General features: G+C 32.0%; 1 protein-coding gene across 1 annotated transcript; it reads right to left on the bottom strand.

Annotated features, from left to right (window-relative positions):
- Positions 1-1,229: 1,229 nt before the first annotated feature.
- Gs1l (pseudouridine 5'-phosphatase-like Gs1l) lies at positions 1,230-12,373 on the bottom strand. Its single transcript, XM_016074495.4, has 4 exons — positions 12,214-12,373; positions 8,451-8,669; positions 2,774-3,006; positions 1,230-1,519 (listed from the first exon to the last, which is right to left on the bottom strand). The coding sequence occupies exons 1-4, from the start codon at positions 12,269-12,271 to the stop codon at positions 1,331-1,333; spliced, it is 699 nt and encodes a 232-aa protein (XP_015929981.1). The 5' UTR covers positions 12,272-12,373; the 3' UTR covers positions 1,230-1,330.
- Between the last annotated feature and the right edge of the window lie 14,005 nt (positions 12,374-26,378).

Genomic DNA, 26,378 nt, shown 5'->3' on the forward strand with positions numbered 1-26,378 from the left:
TTCCTTTGAGTTTGTTGTATCGAGGTTTGACCAAGATTTCAAAATTTATTTAAGCGCTTATTTTTTAGTCTTATAGATACGAGGATCATTCATTGTAACCGAAGTGTAGACATGGGTGAAAGCCCTGGTACGTAAAACATTTCATTCCAGCATTTTTTTCGAAAAAACTGTAACTATCAAGATTTCTTTTATAATTCTGGCATATATATAAAACTGCTTCTTTTCCAAGATAAAGTAGATATTGTTGAAAAATTTAAAAAAAGATTAAGTAAACTCCTCCCCAAAACTAGCTATAACTGAAATGGTTTTACTACCAGCCTTTCCTCTTTTCCGTCTCGCTTTCACCCCTCAGTGTAGAGAGCTACCCGGCACTTACACATATACATACATCCTCACATTCCTCTAACTCGCCCCCCTTTTGAATGTATTTCCAAACTGTAAATATTCATTAGTGTTTATTTTCCCATTGTAAATTAATTTTACCTTTTTTCATGTACTTTTTATTACTTGTAATTTTGTTATTGCCCAATAATGACAAAGTGCCATTTTTCTTCTCTCAAGAACTCCATTTTACTCCCCAAACTTTAATTTTGTCATGCATGTTTCTTAGTTTAATTTCAGGATGAATGGGAAAAGGGCCGCAAGGCCTCAGACGCCCAGTTCCACTACAACGAACGAACGAATAACCATAATTATTGGCCATGTAGGTCTGATCAAGACGAGACTAATCTGAGTAATTTTTAGTGTAGAGAGCAATCGGACACGAGTGGTAACAACCAGGACGGTCGGGTCTCTACGTTAACAGAGGTACACTTTTTTGTTAATGAAGTTTTTTATGATCTTAACGTTATTCATTATGAATATTAGTTAATTCTTCCCAATTTTTGTAAATATTTTTCCTTCGAGTAATTTCGTTTCCCTACTTGTAAATATGCTTTGAACTTTTCTAGACATGAAATTATTTGTTACTTTTAACCACGGCAAAGTGCCATTCTTTTTTCCCTACCGTAACATGAGCCATTATTTGTTGCATTTTATGTAATTTGTCTATTGTTTTACAGGATGAATGGGAAAAGGGCCATTATTGGCCTCAGGAGCCCAGTTAGACCAGACCCGACCTAACCATGATTATTCTCATGAGAAAAGTCAAAATAGTTTTAAACTTAATTTTTGTAACGTAAACTATTTATTAATATTTCTTGATGAAAGACTTGGAAGATAAACAAGAGTGAAGAACAACTTTTTTTATTAGTATCAAGAAGATATAACCAGTCGATAACAAGATTTATATTGTGATATAGACCAACAATTTAATTTGATAAACTAACTACTAAGATTGAACATCATCAAAAGGTGGTAGACCAAACAGTTCCGGTCTGAAATCTTCCATCGTTTTGAGAACTTGTGTAGCGTCTTTTGTAAATTCTGGTTCCACTCGGGGATCAGGAACCATTACCACTTGCATGCCAGCCGCAACCGCAGCTAGCACGCCATTTGGAGCATCTTCAAACACGAGAACCTATAAAAGTAATATTTAAAAAAATATATTTTAAATTATGATGCAAAATCAGAAAGAAGAATTTTTTAAAACTACTATTAAAATTTTTGTTAACTAGAAAATTATAATAATAAGGGTACTTAATGATTAATCCAAACTTAATGGTTTTTGGCATTTACAGTGCAGTTTTGTACACCAATTTTCGGCAACAATTAAAGGAAAAACTAATATGGAATTAAGATAATTTAGAGACACAAAAGTACAGTTTTAAAAACAGTCATTTTATTTCAACATTTAGCTGAGTGTAATGACAATTCCGATCATGGGTCAATTTTAAATTCTTTGTTTACATTATGTGTGTTACATTCATTCCCTAAACGTTTAAAATCGCTGTACGATGTATAACAATGGCTGTATTATATCGTTGTCACAATGTAGTGTCATTGAAATAAAAGGCAAAAAGAGTTGCTGCCAATCTGGATTAAATAAAATAAAAGTTAATTGAAATTAAATGTAGATCAATGATGCATTTTAAACAAGAGAAAATTGTGGAGTCAAGATGATTGCTCAATAAATTTTATTTTAATGAAATTGAAGAAATGACACTGGTTTAAAATAGGCTTGTTCAATTTTCAAAAAATGGAATATATAAAGGTAGTTTAAAGGAACAGTGGATGCGCCAGAAATACAGTAGTGATAGAAGCACCAACTTTCAGGATTATATGATTCAGGCAAGAAGAATGCACAGCAAATTGGATGTAATTGATTAATTAATTCGTATGAGAGTATAAAAAGAGAATATAAAGTCATGCCAAAATAGATGCGTCTAATACAGAAACACGATCAGTTTGTATTATTTTTAGTGACAGAAGGTAATTTGTCATTAAATGTTTTTTTGGTGAACACTGTTTAGGATATACGACTGTGAACAAATGGTGTAGGATAGTTCGTGAAGGGCTTTATCAATATCAGATAAGGCTAAACTAACACCATGATCTACCATGAAATCATTGCTTTTATGAAACGTTTGCTTAGAGTTACATTTTGAAGAATTACATGTCGTTACTACTCTCATAAGAACTGGTTAATTATTTACGTGCAAAGTGCGGTGCACTTTTCTGACCTCCTTTTAAAACCTTTAATGGTTGGGTGCTGTTATCTTTACTCTCATTTTGATTCTAACACTCAGGTTCCCATTTTATTTTAGAAACCTTTATACTAGGTTAATTTTTTAAAAAATATTTTTTTCTTCTTGAAAATAGTAATAGAACATACCTTGTCCGGAGAAGGTTTATCTGGAAAACGGCTTGCACACACTAAGAATACATCAGGAGCAGGTTTTCCTTTCTGAACTTCTGGGTCACTTGATCCTGAGACTACGTGGTGGAATTTTTTTATTAGTTCTTGGTGGTTTCTAGTCTTTATGTTATATGTTTCTAATTTTGAACTTGTTGCTATGGCTATTGGTATGTTCTTTGCATGTAAATGCGTGATTAATCTTTCGATCCCTAAAAAAAATGACACAAGGTCTAAATATGTCGTGAAAGGAAACAAAGATATGAATATTCTGAGATTATAGGAAACTTACTGAAATTTCTGATAACGAACTTTTCTAACGATTACATAAGTCATATAAAATACATATTTAGGCGTGAAATGTGACGCCTGGTGGCTGAGTGACAGTGCTTCGTGCTGTCATGCCACAGGTCCTTGGTTCGATCCTCGGGCCGGGCAAGGTTGATTCAGCCTTTTATCCCTTCAGTGGGTCGATAAAATGAGTACCAAGCATGCTTGGGAACTAAACACTGAGGGTTCCACGTTGGGCTGACTATCCAACCGGAACATCTGCTCGTGCATCCTAGAGCCCAAAGGTCAAGAAAACTGAAATGGGCACATTAGGCCTTGGCCCTCTATGGGCTGTCGCTATGGACAGAGTTCAGTAGTAGTTTAGTTCAGCAGGCGTAAAATGTTGTTATTGCGGGATCGAGAAGCGGCAAGTGACAACGAGCTCAAAAACTTGAAGTAGATTTATTGATAGTGGCTAATTGAATGGAGAAATTTTTTGAGATAGAAATAAAATTGTTTATTACATTGAGCAGCAAAAATTTTGTTCCATTTATATAAGTATTTCATTCTACCTAACGCTGTTGTGGGATTTCAAGTCTGAAATTATTTTTGTTTGAAAAACTAGAGAATTTTTCTCAAATTAATATTTTTAGTTTAGCTTATTTTTTGTCTGAATAACGGGTTTACAAGGAATATATAGGTTTATATATTTACTTATACACTCCTTGCGCCATTGTTTCTTTGAAAATAACGCTTAAGACAAAAAAAAAAAAAAAAAAAAAAAAAAAGAAAGACCTATGGCCTTAAAGTGTCGCATCTTAAACTGAAGAGTTTTACCGCTTTTTTTTCTTTTTCTTTTTAATTACAGACTAAAATTACAGCAGCGAATTTTAAAAAATTCTGATTCATTATCATTCTCTTGAATATATTTCTAAAATTTTTTTTCGAATTCGCGATCGCAACGCTCGAGTACGCCGTCTAGCGGGAGCCTGTAAATATTGGACATTAATTTATCACGTTTTCATTTAGTTCCATCAAAGTCATTGACTGAATCAGACGCCATTTTTTAGCAGCAAATAAGAAACAAAATTTCCCTAAGGAAAAGGCCGAAGAACTTGAAAAAAACCTCCAGAATATTAGTAAATCTTTCAGGAACAGAACACGCCAAACATTTGAAGAAAAATTCATCAATAATTTTTAATTTCTATTATCAACAAACTTGCAACTGATGACTTCCGATTTCGGATACTGTTACAGATGTGTGTATTAAGGTAAAATGCATTTCTTCTGTCTTCAATTCATTACGAATTAAAGTGAAGTCAACATTGCTTTCGTCATTCCAGTGAATAAATATGAATTCAGAACATACAGAATTGTAATAGTTATAGCATATTCTTCTTCGTTATAGAATAGTATATATATCTGTATCCATATAATTCGGAAAACAACAATAAAAAATTATCCAAGTTACTTGAAATAGTGCCATTTGTGCTGATTCTTAATTAATTTAAATCGTTTTCTTGGTAAGTTTTTTTTAATTTTGAAAGAATAAGTTCAACTAGAATTCAGCTATTCTGTTTTTAGCTACATATTCAAATTCATATCAATTATAAAATTTTGCTGTGTAGTATGTTATCTAAAAGTAATGAAGGTATAAACTATGTATCTATTATTTGAGAATAAAGTTTTCAAACAAGGAACTTATCATTTTGGAATTCTCCGGGAATCATAAATCAGGTAAGTGCAATGATTTTTACAATAAAAAATTTGCTTGTAAATATTTTTTTTTTCATTTGATGATGGTTCTCTACAGAATGGTTTTTTACGTCTGATTAAGAACTATAATAATAATAAAAAAAGAAACAATATGAAAGTTTTTATTTCAATGTTAAGAATTCTTAAAATCGTTTTTTTTATCCTAAGAATTCTTTATTTTCCGTTTTTTAGTTTATAATTTTTTGATAAAAATTGTTCTCAAAATACTTTTGAAAAATTAAATGGTATAACATTATGTGTTTATGTATACTTCTTGTATATTCCAATGTTTGAAATAATATGATTCAGAAAAGTATGGAATAAAAATTCGGTACTTACGTATTAACGCCACCGCCGCTACAGATTTGGCGGTTTTTAAGTGCCGCCAATCTACACTTAAAATTTTTGCGACAATTCATAAAATAAAACACTTTATTTAAAATCAAAATAGTTAATCGGATTTCGGTGGAAAATGAGCCAATATAGAGTTTAGCATAGATTCAAAACAATCATATCGCCATATGAACTCTGATGAATAAGATTCCAAATGAAATAACATTTCCAAAACGTACGTTTACCAAGATAAAGTTTCATGTTGTGGGAATTGGTACATTTTCGTTTTTTCGGTAAAATATTTCCCTCCTGAAAAAATAAAATTGCATCTTGTTTTGTTTTTGGCAAATCCCAAAGACGAATATTCGTAGCTCTAAAAATGGCGACAAAAAAGAATTGTTTTTTGTTTTTGTTTCGTCAGCTTTCTTTATTTTGCGTTTCTTAGTTTCTAAATAATGATTTTTATTGAAACTTGAAATTTTTTGATAAAAATTGTTGTCAAAAAACGTTGTTTACAAAATTAAATTTCATAAAATTATGAGGCCCATGTATACTTTTTGTTCATTTTAATTTTTGAACTAATATGATTCTTAAAACTATAGAATGTAAAGTTTAAATGGGCCTTTCATGTTATATCATTAAATTTAGTAATACTATTTCTCGGGCATTAGGTTTTAACTCTTATAAGAATATACATATTTTTTTCTGTTAATGTACAAATATTTTTCCGATGTGTTTTGGATGTTCCTTCTCTAATAAAAAGAGATACCATTTTGTTTTCGGTTGTACAAGAAAGAAGATCAAGCATTTTTCTTTTTTAAATTTAATAAGCCACATTAAAGAAGGAACGTTGCAATGCTACACGCTACATTAACGACGTCTCCAGAGTAACTGAATGACTGTTCATATAGAAATCGCAGGTATGCGTCTCATACAACAACGCCCCCTATAGTTCGTTGCGATCGCGAATTGTATATCAATAAACTTTTAACTTCTTTTTAAAAGTTTATTATACAATACTCTTACGGTGCTTGAAGGTTAGCAAAAGAATGAAAATATATACAAACTTAATTAAAAATTCATAAAACATTTTTTTAAGATTAAGTTTGTGTTCACTACTAAGCTAACTATTTCCTAATTAATACATTCAATAGTGAATTCTTTAATAATAAGCTAATAAAAAGAAGTTTGTAACTTTTTTGTTAGAATATTAAAACCACTTTTTAAATTTTTTAAGGATCGTGCGAATCCTTACTTTTTGTATTTTATATGTTAGTTGAGGAAAGTTATACTCGTTTTCCGAACAGATGTCGGATCCTCTTTGGCAAAACAGTCTTGCCATTCTACCAAATACTCTACAACCAAAGAATATACATAGGAGAAGAAGTCTAGCTTTCATAGACATGTAAGCCAGTCCCCCAAGGTTTGATGAGGTCTCTGTGTATAAAGGAAAAAACAACATTTAGGGGCACAACCGCAGTGGTTCTTGAAACGGGAGGAGCTGGTCTTCTTTCTGTATTCTTTGCTACAGGGTGGAAGCAGCGGGTTCGAGTCCCGCCGTGACCTTGGGTGCATCTGTGTAATATCCTTTTTTAATTTATGCTATCTATTATTCAACTTAACAAAAGCTTATAAGCCTTACTTTTTACTGAGCATACAAGCCTGCACATGAATGAGTGACAATTAAATAAATATTTAAAATCTGGAAAGTAAACAACATTAATTTCTAAATTTACTGTACTCAGACACCTCTTTTTATACCAAAAACTTATACGTGAACTCACAGGGGAAATAATTCTCACATAATATTTTAATGTAAACTCCTGTTTGTGAAAATTGCAACACCATGAAGGAATCGTCATAATTGAATGAAATTTACTACACAGTTGAGTAGTAGTGGTACAAATAAATGATTAAACTTTCAAAGCAAACAAACAATAACAAGAGATCGAAATCAGTATTTTGTGTAACCACCACGCATCGCAATAAACGCTACTACACGACGTGGCACGGAGTGAAGCAAATTTTGAATGTCTGTCTGAGGAAGAGCATTCCATATAGTTTGTATGCGTACACAAAGTTCGTCTGTAGAAGCCACAGGACGAGGATCACGAGCGAAGCACCGACCAACGAAATGACACACATGTTCAATCGGTGACGTATGTGGGGAATACGCAGGCCAAGGAAGAAACTGTACCTGCCGCAATGCAAGGAAGGATTGAACAGTCCTAGCAATATGAGGGAGGGCATTGTCTTGTTGAAATACAGCATCTGGCAAGGCGTGACGGAAGGGAACAGCTTGGGGCTGTAAAACTTCACTGATGTACCGGTTGCTGTTCAGATTACCCACAATTAGTAGCAATTGAGATTGTCCATGATATGCTATGGCACCCCAGACCATAACTCCGGGTGTTCGTCCACTGTGGCGTTTGATAATGCACTCCGGAAGGTGGCGTTCACAGGCATAGCGCCTGACACGAATGCGGCCATCATGGTACCACAAATTAAAGCGGGATTCGTCAGAAAACACGACATGCTGCCAATCAGCACGCCAGTCCTTATGCTGATTGGCCCATTGTAGCCGCAGGCAGCTATGGTTTAGCGTGATGGTGATCCTGTATAAAGGAGTCCTTGCGCGCAGTCCACACTGCAGTTGACGTCTACGAATTAATGAAGCACACAATGAAACGCCTGTAGCTATTGACCACTGTGCTGCCAGTTGTCTAGAGGGAGCCGTACGGCCTGTCAGCGCCATGCGAACCAGGTGTCTATCAGCGCGAGCTGACGTGACACTTCGGGGTCCACTCCCGGATTTCCGAGTTGTTTGACACTCGTCCGTCCACTGCTTTCAAACACGCATCACTGTGCTGCTGTTACGCTGCACACGAGCGGCTACTGCACGATGAGACAATCCAGCTTCACGAAGGCTGATGATTCTCCCCCTTTCAAACTCCGTAAGTTGTTAAAATCTCGCTCTCTTTCGTCGAAGAGGCATAAGTAACGTCTGAGCTAACGTTTACCACTAGCAGATAACCACCGATAACCATACACGCCTCGCTACAGTCGTCTATTTATTCGGATCCATCCACCATTCAGAGGGCGCTGCTCAGCATACGCATGCGCTACGGGTCTGAAATTCTAATCATTTGCATATTATGCTCTACTTTGCATTTTCTGAAAATTTCAGCTCACTCGCATAAGTCCATCATGGTGTTGCAATTTTCACAAACATGAGTTTAATTACCGTACTACAAATGACTTTTCACATATCAAAACATTTCAACTGAGTAATACATACCTGGCAAGACCTTAGTTTTCAAGAACTCTTCTTCGCACAAAGAACGAAAAACAACTTCGAATTCTTGGACAGACATAGGTATTTGAAGTTCCTGTATGAAAGTCGCAGCAGCATCGTTTGCGGTTTTACCCATACACTTTATTTTCACTTCCCATGTGAACTCTTTCCCGAACTTACTGGCAATAACTTGATGTATTCTTGTGTAAATATCTTCAGTATCTAAAGCAAAACAATAAAATTAAAATTTTTTACAAAATCTTTTGTAAATGAAAAAGTATACAACTTAGGCGACGGCACGGAGGTGGAAGCACTTAACCTTGGTCGTCACTATGTACGACTGTAGGCTTAGCCCTATTGACGGCTTGATGCTTGCTCAGTTTCACATCGATGGGTACTAGCTGCTTTAGAAATAAAGGCGCCCGGAGCGCAAAATTAACGACATTGCCTTCCATATGTATTTGGTCTTGAAACTGAGGCACTTTAAACTCCTTAACTCTCTTAGCCAACAGCTATTCTGCTGTTGGAGGTGCTTGACTTCACTTAGTCTTTAAATTTAAGGTGCAACAGAAAAATTGCATATTGTTTCTCTGATGCCTGTTTCTAGAGCCTAACAATATGCAATTTTTCTGATTCCTATTTCTCGATCCTAAGAGTATGTAATTTTTCAGATGCCTATTTTTAGAGCCGAACTATATGCAGTTTTTTTTACGCTTATCTCTTGAGCCTAAGAATATGCAGTTTTTCTGATGCCTATTTCTAGAGCCTAAGAATATGCAGTTCTTCTGATGTCTATTTCTAGAGCCTAAGAATATGTCGTTTTGTAGATGCCTATCTCTAGAGTCTAACAATATACAGTTTTTCTGACGCCTATTTCATAAGCCTAAGAATATGCAGTTTTTCTGATGCCTACTTCTAAAGCCTAACAATATGTAGTTTTTCTGATCCCTATTTCTAGAGCTCAACAATATGCAGTTCTTCTGATGCCTACTTCTCTGCTCAGTAATTTCAGCTAAATGAGATAGATTTTTTCCCCAGTGGTTTTCAATATATTTTTTGATATTCTCTGTGATAATAATTGTGAGTTAATTACAATAACATAACACTTGATAGGATACTTTGTTTTGCTAATTAAAAGGATATGCATACGATGTATAAGTGATTATTAATTTTGTCACAATTTACTTCTTATTTTTACTAAATTCGGACGGCGCTAAAATTAGGAAGAACTAAAATGCTTAAATATCACATCTAATTTTTTTTATTGCAAAATATTTATTATTATTTTTTTATAGCAGTAGTAAAATGAGCACTCCTGAAATTCTGTAACAGCCTCTGCCTTTGAGCTGAGATTTAATACTGATTTGCCGAAATATTTTATATAAAGACCAAATTCAACATAATTTAGAGTCAGTTTTCTTCAAACATCGAGAAAATTAGAAAAGGTTGGATACTTGACGTTTTTGATTTTGTTGAAGTTTTCATGATATGTTCTTTGTGTGAATGCGTAAAGCTATGAGACATGTATTTTTCTTTTCTTTTCTGAGAAAACTAGCAAAATCATCTGATGCTAACAGAAAAACAAATTGTAAATCAATATTTCTATGAAGTTATACTAATGAGTAAAACTAAAAAAATTTAACATATGTGTGGTGTACATTTTGCGAGACCTTAAATTTGACCATAAAGTAGCAAGAAACTGAAATTTCGTACAACTTTTAAGGACATTAATTACATTCACTAAAATCAGACAAGTGTAAAATTTGCTGGTTGATTACAAGTAAAGCAGAAACGAAATCAATTCACAAATCTATGGTACTGATTCAACTTTTATTTAACCTCTTCAGATATCATATATTTTTACTAAGCGCATCCTAGAAAGTGTTTTGATGTGGTAGCTAAATTTTGAAAATATTCATACTTTGAAGTATTTATATCTGCTGAAAATATTATCACTTCGTTTATTGTGGTGCGAAAACTGCAAAACTGATTTTATAAAACTAAATTGGAAGTTAACCTAATGAAATTTTAATCAATCTTAAGAAAAATTTGCCGCCACTCTTTAATTTTTCCAGGATGCATTTGGTGAGGTATCCTTATGGATACCTTGAGTCTAAAGAAGATAATATGTCCTTAAAATATGCGACTCGTACCAGAGTAATTAAATGCAGAAATAGTTATGGGAAAACTGTAAATTCTTTTAAGACTGTCATCTAGGCCTAACATGAGCGTTTGAAGTAAAAAAAGCTTTTGCGAGTAAAGCGTTAGCTTCTATTTAGGGTTAACGGAGAGGAAAAATCGGGCAAAACATATTCGTTGCCGTCTAGGCAAGTGATATACCTAATGTTTCCGATTATATTTTTAAGCTGAATCGAAAAAAAAAAAAAAAATCACACCTGAGTTGATCAAACCAATAGTTAACAAGCTATTTAAGTTTTTACAGAAACATAGCAGTCATGCATATTTATGCGTCGAATATTGCGATCCAGACAAGTGAGATATTGATTCGAATGTATATTTTAAGCTATTGATAGGAAAATTTCAGTTCACTAATAGTTTAAAAAATATAAAAGTTTTAAGAAAGTTTGTGTAAAATATTAAAAAAAATTTCGTGTGATTTGTGTATAAAATTAACTGTATTTCTGTACACAAATCTTGTATGACTTTTAATCTGTTAATGAGCTAGACCTTTCAATTAAAAGAACAATATTGTTCTTATAATCGAAGAGATATTACGTAATTGACCCCGGATCAAGCAGAATTTTAACTTCGTAAAATTTTGTTTTTAACATTTAAAAAAAAAAAAAAAAAAATGCAGAATAATGAAAAATAAGTAAATGAATAAAAATGCATGTTGCTTCATTATACAATAAAGAGTTTCACCGATAAAAACATTTTTTTAAAAAAAAAAACCCCCATTTTTATGGTGTTTCTCTTTAAAATCAGCATACTTATTTCAGTACTAGTACCAAAACTTAATAAAACAATAAATAGTTTATTAATTTGAGCAACAAAAGTTTCTATTATTTTTTTAAATGCAAGAGTAATCCAATAGATAAATAGTTAAATAGTGGCAACTCAATAGTTTAATCAAATTAATAATTGATAGAATTTTTAGAAAATTTAACTCTTCCAAATAAAATAATTCAGAACTTACGTTTTAGTTTGATAGTTTATTTTTCGAAAATTTTATAACTATCTTCGTAAATAATTAATACAAAAAAAAAAAAAAAAGCCTAATTTTTAAAAATTAAAAATTAATTCTTAAAACTAATGCTTTTAAAACCGTGATACATTTAAACACTTCTTACAAGATTAAAATAAGAAATCATTATTTAAGAATGAAGCAGCTACTTAAATTTTTCAAGTTTTATTCTGAAATCGAATATTTATTGAAATAAATAAAAAATTTTCTTTCAAACATTTGTGGTCACAATTTGCGGGGTGAACAATACCGCCATCTGTTGGAAACCAACAGAACTATAATTCAAAACAAATATTTTTTAAAGTGATCAATCATCCCGTAAAATGGAAAATATACATTCATATAATTCAAAAACAAATTTCATCGTATAAAACTACAACATAATAATGTGTCTGCATATTTTTTTCTACAAAATGACTTGGATATTAGGGAAAAAGGAAATTAATGATAAGAAATTTTAAAATTTCACCACGAGCACATACATTTTTTTTATTGTTCACCGGCGCGAGACAGCTTCCTTACAAGAGAATTAATTAAAAAGTGATTTTTGTAAACACTTACCGAATATTAACCCATCCATATCAAAGAGCACATGGGTAACAGGTTTAAAATTCGCCATTGTTAATTGAAAAAAATAGAATATCACAGATTATCACCGCCTTTAATCCAATGCGACAATGTCATGCAGCGGCTATATGCTGCCACCTATTAACGTTCATGGGAAGTAGGATAATATATCGTGTACTTAAATTATTTCATAATGTGATATTGGGTTTCGATATTGCTTGGAGATGAAAAATAAGAATGATTTTATTGATAAGATCTTAGATAAATTCAATTTGTTTTCTTTTTTCAAGAAATAAATAAGATTTTCAGTACCAATGTCGGATATTGTATTACAAAAAATATATAAATTTTTCTAGATCTAAAGTGTTTAAAATTTGAATGCGTAATTTGAAATGTTGTTATTTTTATTTCGTTCTAAACTCTTTTAATAAATTGCGTTTATTTTTTTTTGTGTAAATATTTATACTGTAATTTTTTTCTCTTTTTTATTTACGTAACTTTTAAAATTACTTTTGAAAAGTCACTGTTGATATTTCGGTAGTGAAAGTCTATCACAGAGATATAGTTTTATTATTGTAAAAAAATATATTTTATAATATTATGAGGTTTATATCTTTCGTACGATAAAAATTTCTAATAAATGCTAAATTACTAATAAGTAACAATATCTATCGTTAGACAAAAATTTCTAATAAATACCTTCGGATCTAAACAGCAATTTTTAAAAGTGGCAATTTTTAGCAATTTTTTATTTGATGGGTTAAGTATTATTATCTCTATTTTTGCTTTTTATTTTGATTGATTTGACAAACCATTTTATTTGCTTTCGAGAAAGAAATACGTTAAAAATAAGTGAGGAAATATGCTCAAAATTTTATTTTCTCTCACTCTTTTTTAAGTCTTAATGACTTATAATTTATTTAATTAATTTGCTTCCTTTGATTTTACTTTCGATAATTATTATCGAAGCATTTTATTGACAAGACTTTAGAATAACAATTAAGTAAATGAGGTTTAAAAAATATTAAGGAAAAGTTCCCGAGAAACAATAGTTTAGGACAGCAACTCAGAACAACAATTAAATAAACGAAGTTTTTAAAAAAATGTGGATAATTTTCCGAAAAACAATAATTTAGGACTACAACTCAGAAACAATGAAAAAAATTAGGTTTAAAACGATTTTTAAAAAAAATTCCCAGAAAACAATAGTTTTTATTGGAAATTATTATTGTTTTAAAATAAATTTCATTTATGATTACCACAAGGCTTTCATTTAATTTCGAAATCATTTTCTGCATAAAATAAATAAGTTACGTTATTAAAAATAGCAACCATATCTACAAAACATTTTTAACTTTATACTAACAGGGGTTGGACAAAATTATGGAAGCACGTCTTGATCAACTATACGTAAACAATCATTTTTTTATTTTAAAAGATATTATATAGCAAAAATTTTGTCATTCTTGGAAAGATCATGCTTGAAGCTTTGAGAAATTGCTTTTTTTTTACCCACGCAAAAATTGTAGCGTGTAAAAGAACAGGAAGTTCTTAAGCTTTGTTTCTTTTTGCAATACCACCATAATTAAAAAAATAGCTTTCTAATATAATATTGCCATCCAAAGAATTGTTTTAAAATTGCTGGTATTTAAGCTCAAAATTGTAGCGTGTAAAAGAACAGGGAGTTCTTAAGCTTCTTTTGTTTTACAATACCACCATAATTAAAAAAAATAGCTTTCGAATATAATATTGCCATTCAAAGAATTGTTTTAAAATTGCTGGTATTTAAGCTCAAAATTGTAGCGTGTAAAAGAACAGGGAGTTCTTAAGATTCTTTCGTTTTACAATACCACCATAATTAAAAAAAAATAGCTTTTTAATATAATATTGCCATCCAAAGAATTGTTTTAAAATTGCTGGTATTTAAGCTCAAAAAAATTTATTGCTTCCTTTCCTCATTTTGGTAGATTCGAATTCTCCATGGGTAAAACTGACATCATTTCAAAATGCTTTAAGTATTTAGAAATGATGATTTGAGATTGTGCCAACATTTTCACCTTTCAAAATCTTCCAAAGCATTTGCTGAAAAAAGAAAGATTGTTCACACAGAGTCAATATGAAAGTGTTCCTTTAATTTTGTCCAATGTCTGCAAATCGAATCGTGGTGGCTCAGGAGATAGGGCACTCGCCTCTCAATGAAGTGGCCCTGGTTCGAATCACAACGATGGCTGGTCGAAACGGATTCTGCACCCGACTCGCACCGACCACGGTGCTGATGTAAATTATCCTCAGTGGTAGACGGATCATTGCTAGAGTCCCCTTGCTAACCGTGAAAGATATTAACGGTTTTCCTCTCCATGTAACGCAAATGTGGGGTGGTTTCATCATAAAGTCGGGCAAAAAGTTTAATATGTTGCAGGAAATCAACAGCTAGAAAGTTATAGACGTCATAAGGAAATCCTAGGTTTTCTTTTATCATCTTTAATTAATTATCGCTACTAAAATGTTGCTTTAATTTTACTCTATTCGACAGAAGCATTCGAAACTTGGAGATTTCCAAATTGTTACCACATCTGAATATCAAAATTAACCAGGTGGAATTCCAAAATTTAAAATAATTTTTTTGCTTGAAAATTCAAAAATAGATGATTGTAAAAATAAGAAGTTTCAGAAAAATAATGTTGTATTGTCTGTTTTTAGATGTCTGGAAAATATTTTATCTTCAGATTAATTTATGTCAAAAGAATGTTTTAGCCTTATTAACAAAAATAACAATAACTAAAGCAAAATAAATAAATAAAGGTACGAAAACAGACACAGCTCAGTATTAAACTATTTCTTCATGTCACTAACAGCATAACTTTGAACTTTTTTTGCAAAAAAATTATCGTGAGAAGTTTCAAAAGTTATCGTGCTCTAATTTTTCTATAAGCTAACTAAGTAGTTTTCTGAAATATATACTTATATACTGAATGAAATCAAGAAAATGCTAATCAAGAATTTATTCTCAAATTCAAGGTCAATAAGGAAAGATGTCTGAGGTGTTTTTTTTTTTGGTAATGCAAACCCATCCAAAAACCTTTACACCTCAGATTATGTACGAGTAAACATTCATTTTTTTGTCGCTGATTTAGTTTGCTGAAATTTAGCTCTAATTACTTACAATATCTACCGTCCATTACTAAAATCAAGCATATTGTTACCGAGTAAGCGAAAATCTAGTCATTAATTCATTTTTATCAAATGGGAAGTTCTAGCAAAGAGCAGCTTTTCGAATACGTAACTAAAGCGGGGAACTGACGGGGGGTCAAAAATATTCTTTGGGGGGGGGTATGCTACAACAGAGAAAGAAGAGGGTGAGCAACATTCTCAGAATATCCTACGTACTAAGATACAGCGCATCCGCATACGAAGTAAAGTGAGAGGAGGTACGCCCCTTTTGAAACGGTTGTCGGACAACTCTACAAGTATGGTTGGGTACTTTGTCCCCCATTTTCATCTTTCATTGTCAAAATGCACTCCTTAATTAACATGGATGATAGAAATGTATTCTCAAAGAAAAATATTAATTAATAGTACTGAACTGTTTATCAATATTATAAAAAAACACAACAAACCAACAATAAATGAAACGAGAAAACTGATTTTCTTTTCTTTAACCCTTCGAAAAAACCAGCAGTGGCTGGGAGGAAAGGAGCCTCTGCTGCAGTTCCCCTAAATGTTGTTAGTTCCTTCATACGCAGGGACTACCCTTTGGAGGTTTGTATACATAATGTCTATGGAAGCTAGTCTTCTTTCCATATGCATAGTTTTTGGTTCGAGTCCCCCCCCCCTCCCCCGTGGTGGTCAAAACCATTTCAAACTCACTTCATATAATTAAATGGTAAAACATAAACTTTGCTACAACTTTGAATATTATAAAAATATTCCTTTCAAATAAGAAAATTTGGCAATTATGTAAACATTTAAAGGGCCATAGACCTTTTTTTTCCTTCCAAGACATAAACACTGAAAACTCAATTATTTCGTTCGTAAAAATTATCTTGGGGAAACAAGATATTGTTGTAAGATGATCTTCTTTAGTAGTAGTCCTTTAAAAAATAAGTATGTTGTATGTACTTTTCTTATGTAGTAATCGTTTAGGAAGTAGGTGTGTGGTATGTACTTTTCTAATTAGTTGACCTTTAAGAAATAAGTATGTAGTATGTACTTTTCTTATGTAGTAGTCATTTAGGATATGAGTGAGTTGTATGTACTTTTTGTATGTAGGAAATAAATATATTTTGAACATAAATTAGGTGACTGTAATATTTAGCTTATATTAAAAAATATCAGCGGTTTCTAAATATTAATGCCCTACTACTTTCATAAATGTGCTACTTTATATCAATGCAAAATGTTTCTTTTTCACTATTAGAACTGTCTGGAATAAATTGAGCCACATCATACCCTCCAACATTTGAGAGCGCGACAAAATATGTTTTCCAGTTTTGTTAAACTGAAGAAGAAAATAATTAAACAAATAGAATATAAATATGTTTTTTGAATATGAACTTTGAAAAACATTATCATTAATGCTTTCGTGCAAAGGATCCCAATCTTTTTCGGGAACGGATGCCTAAATAATCAACATTCTTTCGGTGGAACCTCGACTCCATAAATAAAGTTTATTAAGGTAATTCAGAGCGTTATTACCTATAGAAGACTATTTTTAAATTATTTAATTAGAGGTACGAAGATTTTAATCTATTTTATCATTAATAATTTCAAATTAGGTTTTATGTCCGGCAGTTAAATTTGCAGTGTTATATTTAGTATAGTTATGAATTTGTTTTTGGTGTATATACATCAAGGGAGGAAAAAAAAAATTCAAAAGCTCAAAAGAGCTCCTATAAACGTTGAAAATGGTTATGACCGAAACCTTTTTTATTAAATAATTTACTTATTTTATTCTAATTTGAAAAGGTGATAGAAAATAATTATGCAATAATTTATAAATGCTTGTTTTTTTTATAATTCGCCCAATATATTATTGTTAGAAATATTATATTTCCTTTTAAAAAATTCTATTTTTATTTCAGTGGCACTTGATTTGAAATAATATCACAATCACAATCAAAAAATTAAATAAATTATGAATTATTGTTTGGATCTAAATGTAATAGATTTCAAAACTTATCATTGGTTATAAAAGTACGAAGTCCTCTCTAACTGACTCACGGAACACTTTCAACTCTTTCACGGATCCCTAAGGTTCCATGGAACACCATTTGGGAACTGCTGCTCTAATGTGACAGTATTTCTCGAGATTCCTGCCATGCGGCACCAGCCTCTCTACCTGTATTCGATGATCAGAAGGTGACGAAAGAATAAGATCAACAATGTAAAGTTTATGAGATCTCGAATAAACAAAATCAGGAAGGACAGCAGCATCGTGATTTGCCATAATGGTTAGAGTCCTTATAGCGTACAGAGCGCCAAAAAAAAAAAAAAAAGGACGGAGAACCCTGAATAACTTTTGTTCCGATCTTCACGCTTTAGGACTCAATCTTAATGACTCAAGGGGGTGAAATTCAATATCCTAATTAATTAGTGCATACGATATTTTAACTTAAGACACCAGACACAAAAATTACTTTCTCTGAATAAACACGTCTTTCTATCGACGGATTCGTGTTTCTGACCACCGAAATATATGGGGTTGCCACAATCTGAGAAATATCGACCAAACATCCATCAGAGAGATATTTTTGTTTCAAGCTATAATTGTGTGTTAATACGGGTAAGTGTGAGTATGTGACAGACAAGCAAAAAAGATCAACCGTGTTTGACTGTAACAATGGTCATACGGTGAATAAAGTCGCTGGATTTGTCGGTGCTCTGATGCGAACTGCTCAACGTGTCTACAAGCAGTGGCGTAATACACGTGATCACGAAAGAGTATGTCAGAATTGTGGTGGGAAAAAGATCCTGCATGAAAGGGACCGGAGACGTGTTTCACGACTTGTCAATCAAAATCGCTTCCAAACGCCACAAGAATTGCTTTAGTAAGTCACTGAGGTTCATCCCAACCTGTTAGAAAGAAAACATTGCGAAAACATGTAATGTGGTCTGACGAATCACGTTTTTGCTTTTATTCAAATGGCACACTTTGTCGAATGCATAGAAGACCAGATGAAGCATTTCATCCTGACAGTGTGCAAGTTCAGGTTATGGCCTGGGCCCCCTCACTGAGGTGGTCACTAACATGTTTATTTGAGCATTCTGGATGATCACGTGTTGCCTTTCAGTCAACACTTTCATGAAGAGTATGTTGTACCCTTATTTTTCTAGATGGGAACAGCAGCAAAGTTAATCGGGCTGGAAAAATATGAGACTGATTTTACGAACACTAAAACACTTATTTACATCTCGACTGGCCTGCAGAATCACCTGACTTGAACCCCATAGAAAATTTGAGGTACATGTTGGAACAACGGGTAAAACGCCGAAATCAACTTCCTCGCAATTCGGTGGATTTGGGAGATAAAATCCTCAGCGAGTGGCTTAAACTGGATTTCACGTACCTGCAAAACCTTGTGGACTCACTTCCTAACCAAATCCAGTTGATTATCAAATACACGCTAATAAATTATGTTTTTTTCATAATACCATCTCCAAGGATGACTAATTTTTTCGTGTGTTTGTGCTTAAATACACCATCATATGAATATCTTATAACTGATAACATGTTATCCACATGTAGTGATGATTAAATATTTTTAAACTAAAATTTTAAATTCTAGAGATAAACAGACAACTAAAATTTCTTGACTATTTATAAATTAACTCTTTCACCAACAAGTTCAATTATTAGCGAAATACGAAAACAAGAAAGTGATTATATATCATTACTAACTACAATTTAAGATTTTCAAATTTATAAAATATTTTGTAATAATTTAAAACTGGTAAAATATTTTCTTCCTTTCTTATGAATAAATTGAATTATGACTGTCGCACAATATGGGGAACAATTTGAAGCAGTAACAAAATGAAAAAATATGTATATAAATATATTGAGCGGTTGCTACCAGGAAAAATTAAAAAATTTTCAATCTAGTATAAATTTAAGTAAAGTGAAACATGGTGTTACGCTCCAGTCTCGTGTGAGCTGAAACTTATTTATCTGTGTGAGAGTTTTGAAGAGAAGAGTTTGGAGACTTAGAAGATGAAAATAACTGTCTTTCGTGTTGAGAAGAAACTTCTTCATTTTTAAAGAGTTCCTGCAGTTCTTTTACTGTGGTAACAAGTTGATGTGTAGATGACACTGAAGAAAATCATTTCGATGTTGAGAAAATTTTCATCTGGAGCGGGCAAGAGTTAATTCTGGTCTGGTCTGTCTAGTCTAGCTGGGCTCCTGAGGCCAATAATGGCCCTTTTTTCATTCATCCTGTAATGAGAACATATGGAAATGAATTTACGGTGACCCAGGCCTTTGGGCCCATACGCCAAGTATTTGATGCCTCGCCGAAGAACAGCAACCAAGCACAGCACGGAGGGCAAGGTAAGGGACTCGATTGGCACAGGACCCCGAGTCACGCAAGATCAAAGCACCACATGCCACAGTCGACGGTCAAAGGAGGACAGCTGAGCGAGAGTCCGAACCCACAGGATGACGGCGTCAACCAACGCTTACGAGCAGGGCCGACAGCAGTGGGCGTCCGCCATAACGCTGTCCATCAAAACGTCCCAAGACTGGAAAGCTCCGAAACCAGTAAACCTTATTAAAACAATAAAATTACAAATGTTGTTGTTGTTGTTGTTAATTTACGTCGCACTAGAGCTGCACAATGGACTATTGGCGACGGTCTGGGAAACATCCCGGAGAATGATCCGAAGACATGCCATCACAATTTTGATCCTCTGCGGAGGGGATGGCACCCCCGCTTCGGTAGCCTGACGACCTGCACGCGAAGTCGAGCACTTTACGGTAGCACAGTTTAACGAGGACCAATACCGCACACCCTCGGTCCCAACGCAGACTGATCCAAGTGGTCACCCACCCGCACACTGACCGCAGCCAGTGATGCTTGACTTCGGTGATCTGCTGGGAACCGTGTCTTCAAGATCAGTCCACTGCGGGACAAATTACAAATGGAAAGAACAGTTAAAAACAGTTAAAATAGAAAATACAATCATTTCAAGATTGCCCGAGGGCTTACAAAACCGGAACAGCCGTAAAGGAAATGGCTCCAACTCCGCTATTATTGTGTTCTGGCTCTCAACGTTCCACACGCCCACAGTAGTGATGGACAACAGGCTTGTGACGTGCTGTGCTTCGTCTTGTGTCCAAGCTTGAACCTTGTGTTAGCTTCTTTACAATTCACACACGAGCTCTTGTTTTTGCAGTTGTCTCTTCTGTGTCCTGATTCACCACAATTGGCGCATGTTTCGTCGTTTGTACAGGTCTTGGCCATATGCCCAAGGCGATTGCATCTGTAACACTTGAGTGGCAGTACGCATTCTTTGACTCTGAACAATTGTCATCCGAGGTTGAGTCTTCCTCTTCGAATTACTTTCGCAAAAGCACAGGAATCAACTTCCAGAACCCAATGGGTTCCTTGTCGACCTCTTATCGTGAATAGGCCCTTTGCCACTGAAATTTCAAGCTCTTTGTTATTTTGGATCAATTTTTCAATGAAGTCTTCTTTTTCATATGTCTCGTTCACTTCGTAGAGTATTACTCTCGGATTCCTCCACTTTGGAGTTTCACAAATTAAATCCTTGCTTAGGCCTTGTTCTTTTATCTGCTTTTCAATTCTTTTGACGTCGCTCTTTTTTTCTTAAAACAATAAAGTTACGCTGGAGTAAGCTAAAAGAACTATTCATACTTACCTTAGCTTTAATGGTTAAATTTCCTATATAGATGATATTAAGCAAACAGTATTTGTCTATCTGTCTGTAGAAGCATATTACCTCAACGGCTGAAGAATTAGACATACATTCATTGTAAATAAATATATTTCTTATGCATTTATACATATTCACGTATAAATGTATTCGTTGAATGCACATACGTAGATTGCAGAACATACAAACTTTTTGTAGTTAATTGCATACATGCATGCATTACGTGTATATATATAATGCATGCACAATGAAACAATGTATTATGTAACAATGTGTATAGATATATGCGCACATAGGGGTATATTTATATTTTTGCATGTGCAAATCATATATGTTTTTACATGCAAGCATGCATGCGTACATGAATTTTAATATGCACAACTATGTGCATAGATTGTACTTATAAACGTACGTACAACGTTCTTACGTATAATATACGTACATGTATTTATTCAAACAATAAATGTACCTTCTTGCTTAAATGCAAGTATGCATACATAATATATTGTCTCTTTATACGTACATGCATCGTATATGCATGATTATGTACTCATAATACACGTACAAATAATGTTTGTAAACGCATATATTGTATATAAATGCTTTCACTGTATTTAGATCCATACATTTATACATATTATGTATATGCATACATACAGTGTGGAAAATAAAAAAACGCATCTGTCTGAATAACTTCAAATCTAATTATCCGATCTTCACGTTTAAGGACTCTATCTTAATTCTTCGAAGGGATGACCTCAAATATGCTAATTAATTAACGAACCTGATATTTTAAGTTACGAAATCAGACACAATAACGTACTTTCTCTGAATAAACATACATTTTCCTCAACGGATTCAGACATCTGACCCCCTAAAGTATAAGGGGTAACCTCAATCTTGGAAATTCTCATGGAAGGTTCTCATAGTTAGGTCAGGAGAGTGATCCAAAGTTTAGATCCATTAATGTTAATTTTAACTTTTGCTTTACCTCTCTTTATCTCGAGAACTTTTTAGACTAATTGAAAAAATTTTTCAAACAATAGTAAAGTTCGTTTAACCAAAGATACGTAAAATATAACTTTTAGTAAATATTCCTTATTTTTAATGATTTTATTTAATAAATTTATAAATTGTAAGGTTTACAGCTTTTTACTTAAAGTTTAAATTAGTAAAAGTAAATTTTTTACTTAATTTTTTAAAATTTTTTTAGAGAATGTAATTTTAACCCTTTAACGGGCCCTTTATTTCTAGTAAAGGTAAATTAAAGTATTTTTGGAATTGAAATTGTTTTAAGAACAGTAATTGATATAAAAAAAAACTCATTTAGTTTATAAAAATGCCATTTTTTTGGTGGTAAATATATTTAACATGACCTATTAGGAACTTACTGACTTTTATTTTTCTTCATTTATTAAATAAATTCCTTAAATGCTACAAACTTTAAAAGGAATTATGTATTTTATAACTTTTATACGTTTTTTAAAAGTCACAAATGGTTACCAATTTAAATTCAAAATGACTTCAAAAAAGCTGAAGTTATTGAAAAATAGAAACCTAAATTAAAAGTGGTAAAACGTGGTGGTAGGTACACTTACCACGGCCTTCAAAAGGGTTAAATGGCAAAAATAGGTCAAATAGTTCTTGAGAAATTGAATTTTGAAAAAAATTTTTAAATTTAAAATTCGATGTCTTAGGACCGATTCTTTCGATTTCAATCGATTACTTGTAATCAGGATTGCAGTTGTAATTCAAATTACGATGCATTGTGATTAATATTACAAGTAATTTATTACAAGTAATTTATTACTCTAATCGATTATTGTAATCATGATTACAGCTGTAATCAAAATTATTATGCGTTGTTTTCATGATTACGAGTATTTGATTGCTGTGTATAAGAAATGTAATCGATTACATTTTTATCTAAATCTGATGCATACAACGTACTTACGTATTATACAATATGCTTACCCATTTATGAACGTAAATATTATATGTTTATGTATTAATGTACTTGCAAAGTATTTATGTTTATATGTTTTGTATGTAATTCTATGTTTGAAAGTTTTCATTTAACAAACTTAAAAGTTCATTTAATATTAGAAAATGTATGGATTGTTATAAAAGTAACCTATTACCTACAATCCCGATTATAATGGAATCAAGCTAACTTAAAACTATGATTACATCTAATCATAGTGTTATTAAATATATTTCAATTACATGCATTTAAAATTTCCTGTAATTGTTAGATTATGTATTATGATTTCTAATTATCGCAATTTATAATTGCAAATAGTCACGATGACTTGCGATCTCAGGGCTTGATTATTTCTAATCCTGATTATCTGTAATACTAATTATCAGTAATCCCTTCTTACTGTGATTATAAATAAACATAACCTCTTGATATATGAAATTATCATTGTTTGTTACCATCTAAGAACTATATATTTGTTACTATAAAAAGAAATTATAATTATTATAAAAAATTATAATTACTTGTAATAATAATACAAGTTGTTGATTACTAAGCAATCATTATGTGTTATAAATTATAAGTTACACGCGTAATCGGTTACTGTAATCGATCCGCAAACTGCACTAAAAATGGCATAATGCTTGCATTTTTCTCAGATTATTCAAAACTTTATTCAGAAAAATTAGTCACGACTAATGAATTTATTCATCAATCATTATTTAAAAATTTGCATAATAAATGATGAATAATGACTGAATTTACATATGAATAATCATTCAGAATAAATTTATTCTGACTAATGTTAGTCATGAATAAAATTTTCGTGAATGATGCCCATCTGTGTTGATAATTAATACTCCTCGTCTCATTTCCACAATGCCACAAGCCACTAAAATCCAAAAAGTAGTGACGAATGAAATTCTTAATTTTATTAAAAGTTAAATTAGCTGCTATTTTTAGCGTATTTGTTTTAGTTTACAATTGGAAACGAATGCAAAGATTGATTTCGATTTAAATATGAATATTTTGTTATGAGGTAATATTCATTGAAAAATTAAGTGGATTAAATTTAAAAAAAAATGAATTGAATCTCTACCACTTCTTACATTTGTATTCACCCGTGGCATTCCTGCATTTACACCTTAACACTAGGTTTACGGGACACGTCATTTTGACGGATTTCGACTTTTGTAAGAAAAATTATAAAACCCGTTTGAATTTTTATTTTATCTCTTGTAATGACTTTTAACCATTGATCGAAGTAAATATATATTAAATGCTATTTACCTCAAAAGCGTTGAAATATTGAAATTGTGGTATACTGATTCTACGGATATACGTCAATTTGACGCGATCATAATTTAGACAAAAGTTTAAGTAAACAAGCAATTATCACATCAATAATAAATAGGAATGTACCGACAATACTTCGATTCGTTATCTCAAATAAAACAAGCGATAAACAACTGTTGCCGATAAGCAATACTAGAAAGAACAAACGCAGAATGTCAATTGATGTCAGAGTGTCAGATTTTGAAGGTTTCAGTTGCTTAGTTCGAGTATTGAAACATAAAATACTAGAATATTTCATAAATATATATCTCATATCTTCATTTTTTTCTTATAGTATACATAATCATTGGTTTCTAAGTGCAGAGATGCCAACTGCTCCGGACACGCGAAAATAATTAAAAAAAATGGTAAATGACAACAAAGTAAATTTTGAAATATGAAGTGGTGAATTATATAGAAATTATTTAGAAATAGTGGTGGATCTAGTAAATTGAATTTATTAAATTAAGAATCACAATTCTTTCATACGTCAAATTGACGTGTGTCCGAAGAGATAGGTATATAAGAAACGTCCGTAAACCTAATGTTAATAAATTAAGAATGAAACAACATTTGTTTGCAAATCTGTTTATTTTAACTCTTCTATGCAACCAAAATTTCAATATAGTTACATTAAAAACTGAAGGTTGCTTCATACTGCCAATTACAAAAATAAATATTATCTTTGTTTTAACAATTAATTTTATTTTTTTAATGAAATTAATAGCATCCATTTTCATTGTTTTAAAACTTGAGTTAAGAGGTAACTGTATATATGACTTCCTTGAGTGAGTGATTGCATCATTGTTACTTAATTTGACGTCATATTTTACGTATCAGTGCTTTAACTGACCTTTAACCTCCTATTTCAAAAATATTTTGCAGTGAATTCGTTTTAAAAGTAATAACCATTATTTATACTCTAAAGCAGAGTACTATTTCATTAAAATCATGAAAAAGTTTTTTTTTTACATATTTTAATTTTAAAGGCAAATTCCTTTTTTTTCTTTTCTTCTTTTCCCCCAAATAATAACCATATTTATACATTGAAGCAGAATACTATTAAAATCATGTAGAGTCTTTTTTTTTACTCATTTTACTTTTAAAGGCAAATTTCTTTTTTTTTTAAAAAAATAAAAGCCATTATTTCTACATTAAAGCAGAATACTATTCAAATTTTGTTGCGAAAGTTTTTGTTTTTATTTATTTTAAATTTAAAGGCAAATTCTTTTTCTCTTCTTTCTTTTAATTTTAAATAATAACCATTATTTATACATTAAAGCATAATACTATTAAAATTATAAATCAAGTTAAAGTTATTTTTTCTTATTTTAATTTTAAAAACAATTTCTTTTTTTCAAATAGTAACCATTATTCGTACATTAAAGCAGAATACTATTAAATAATGTCAGCGTTTTTATTTTACTTAATTTAATTTTAAAGCATTTTTTTAAAGTTTTGTGTAAATCTTATAAAAATTCTTCTGAAACTGATAGTCTTCGACTTGAATTTTTATTTTGGACACAAGTGAAAAATGCTCGGTAACGAAAATGGACATAACAAATTATTCGGAAAAAATGAGCGTAGCTTAAAATGTCCGTTACAGAAACTGGACATTTCACAAAAACTAAATGCAATTTTTCATTGTAAAAACAATATACCCGAATTTTTAGCACTTATTTTACTTTTTAAAAATCCCGCAGTAAATGATCATAAAGACACTGTTCCCAGTAGAACAAGCATCACTGGCTCTGGTCAGTAAGCGGTTTATTGACCACTTTGACCACTCTGCGTAGGGACCGAGGGTGCGATCAAAGTGGTACGATCATACTGGTTCTACAGTATACAGTTTCTTACACCGGTATTCATCAGGGATATTTCCCAAACCGTCGCCAACGGCCAATTGCGTAGCTTTACACCCACCTACCTACTATCTAGTTTTCATTGATGA

This window comes from Parasteatoda tepidariorum, chromosome 5 (genome assembly GCF_982258835.1).
Source record: "Parasteatoda tepidariorum strain Cologne lab strain chromosome 5, Ptep-v5.0, whole genome shotgun sequence".
Lineage (NCBI taxonomy): Eukaryota > Metazoa > Arthropoda > Arachnida > Araneae > Theridiidae > Parasteatoda > Parasteatoda tepidariorum.

What these genes read in the sequence shown, in the direction of transcription:
- Gs1l (XM_016074495.4), bottom strand. Translation starts at nt 12,271, where the DNA reads ATGGCGAATTTTAAACCTGTTACCCATGTGCTCTTTGATATGGATGGG. An exon ending in TATGGATGGGTTAATATTCG is followed by an intron (nt 8,670 to 12,213) that starts GTAAGTGTTTAC and finishes GTTTTGCTTTAG; the next exon opens with ATACTGAAGATATTTACACA. An exon ending in ATAAACCTTCTCCGGACAAG is followed by an intron (nt 1,520 to 2,773) that starts GTATGTTCTATT and finishes TTACTTTTATAG; the next exon opens with GTTCTCGTGTTTGAAGATGC.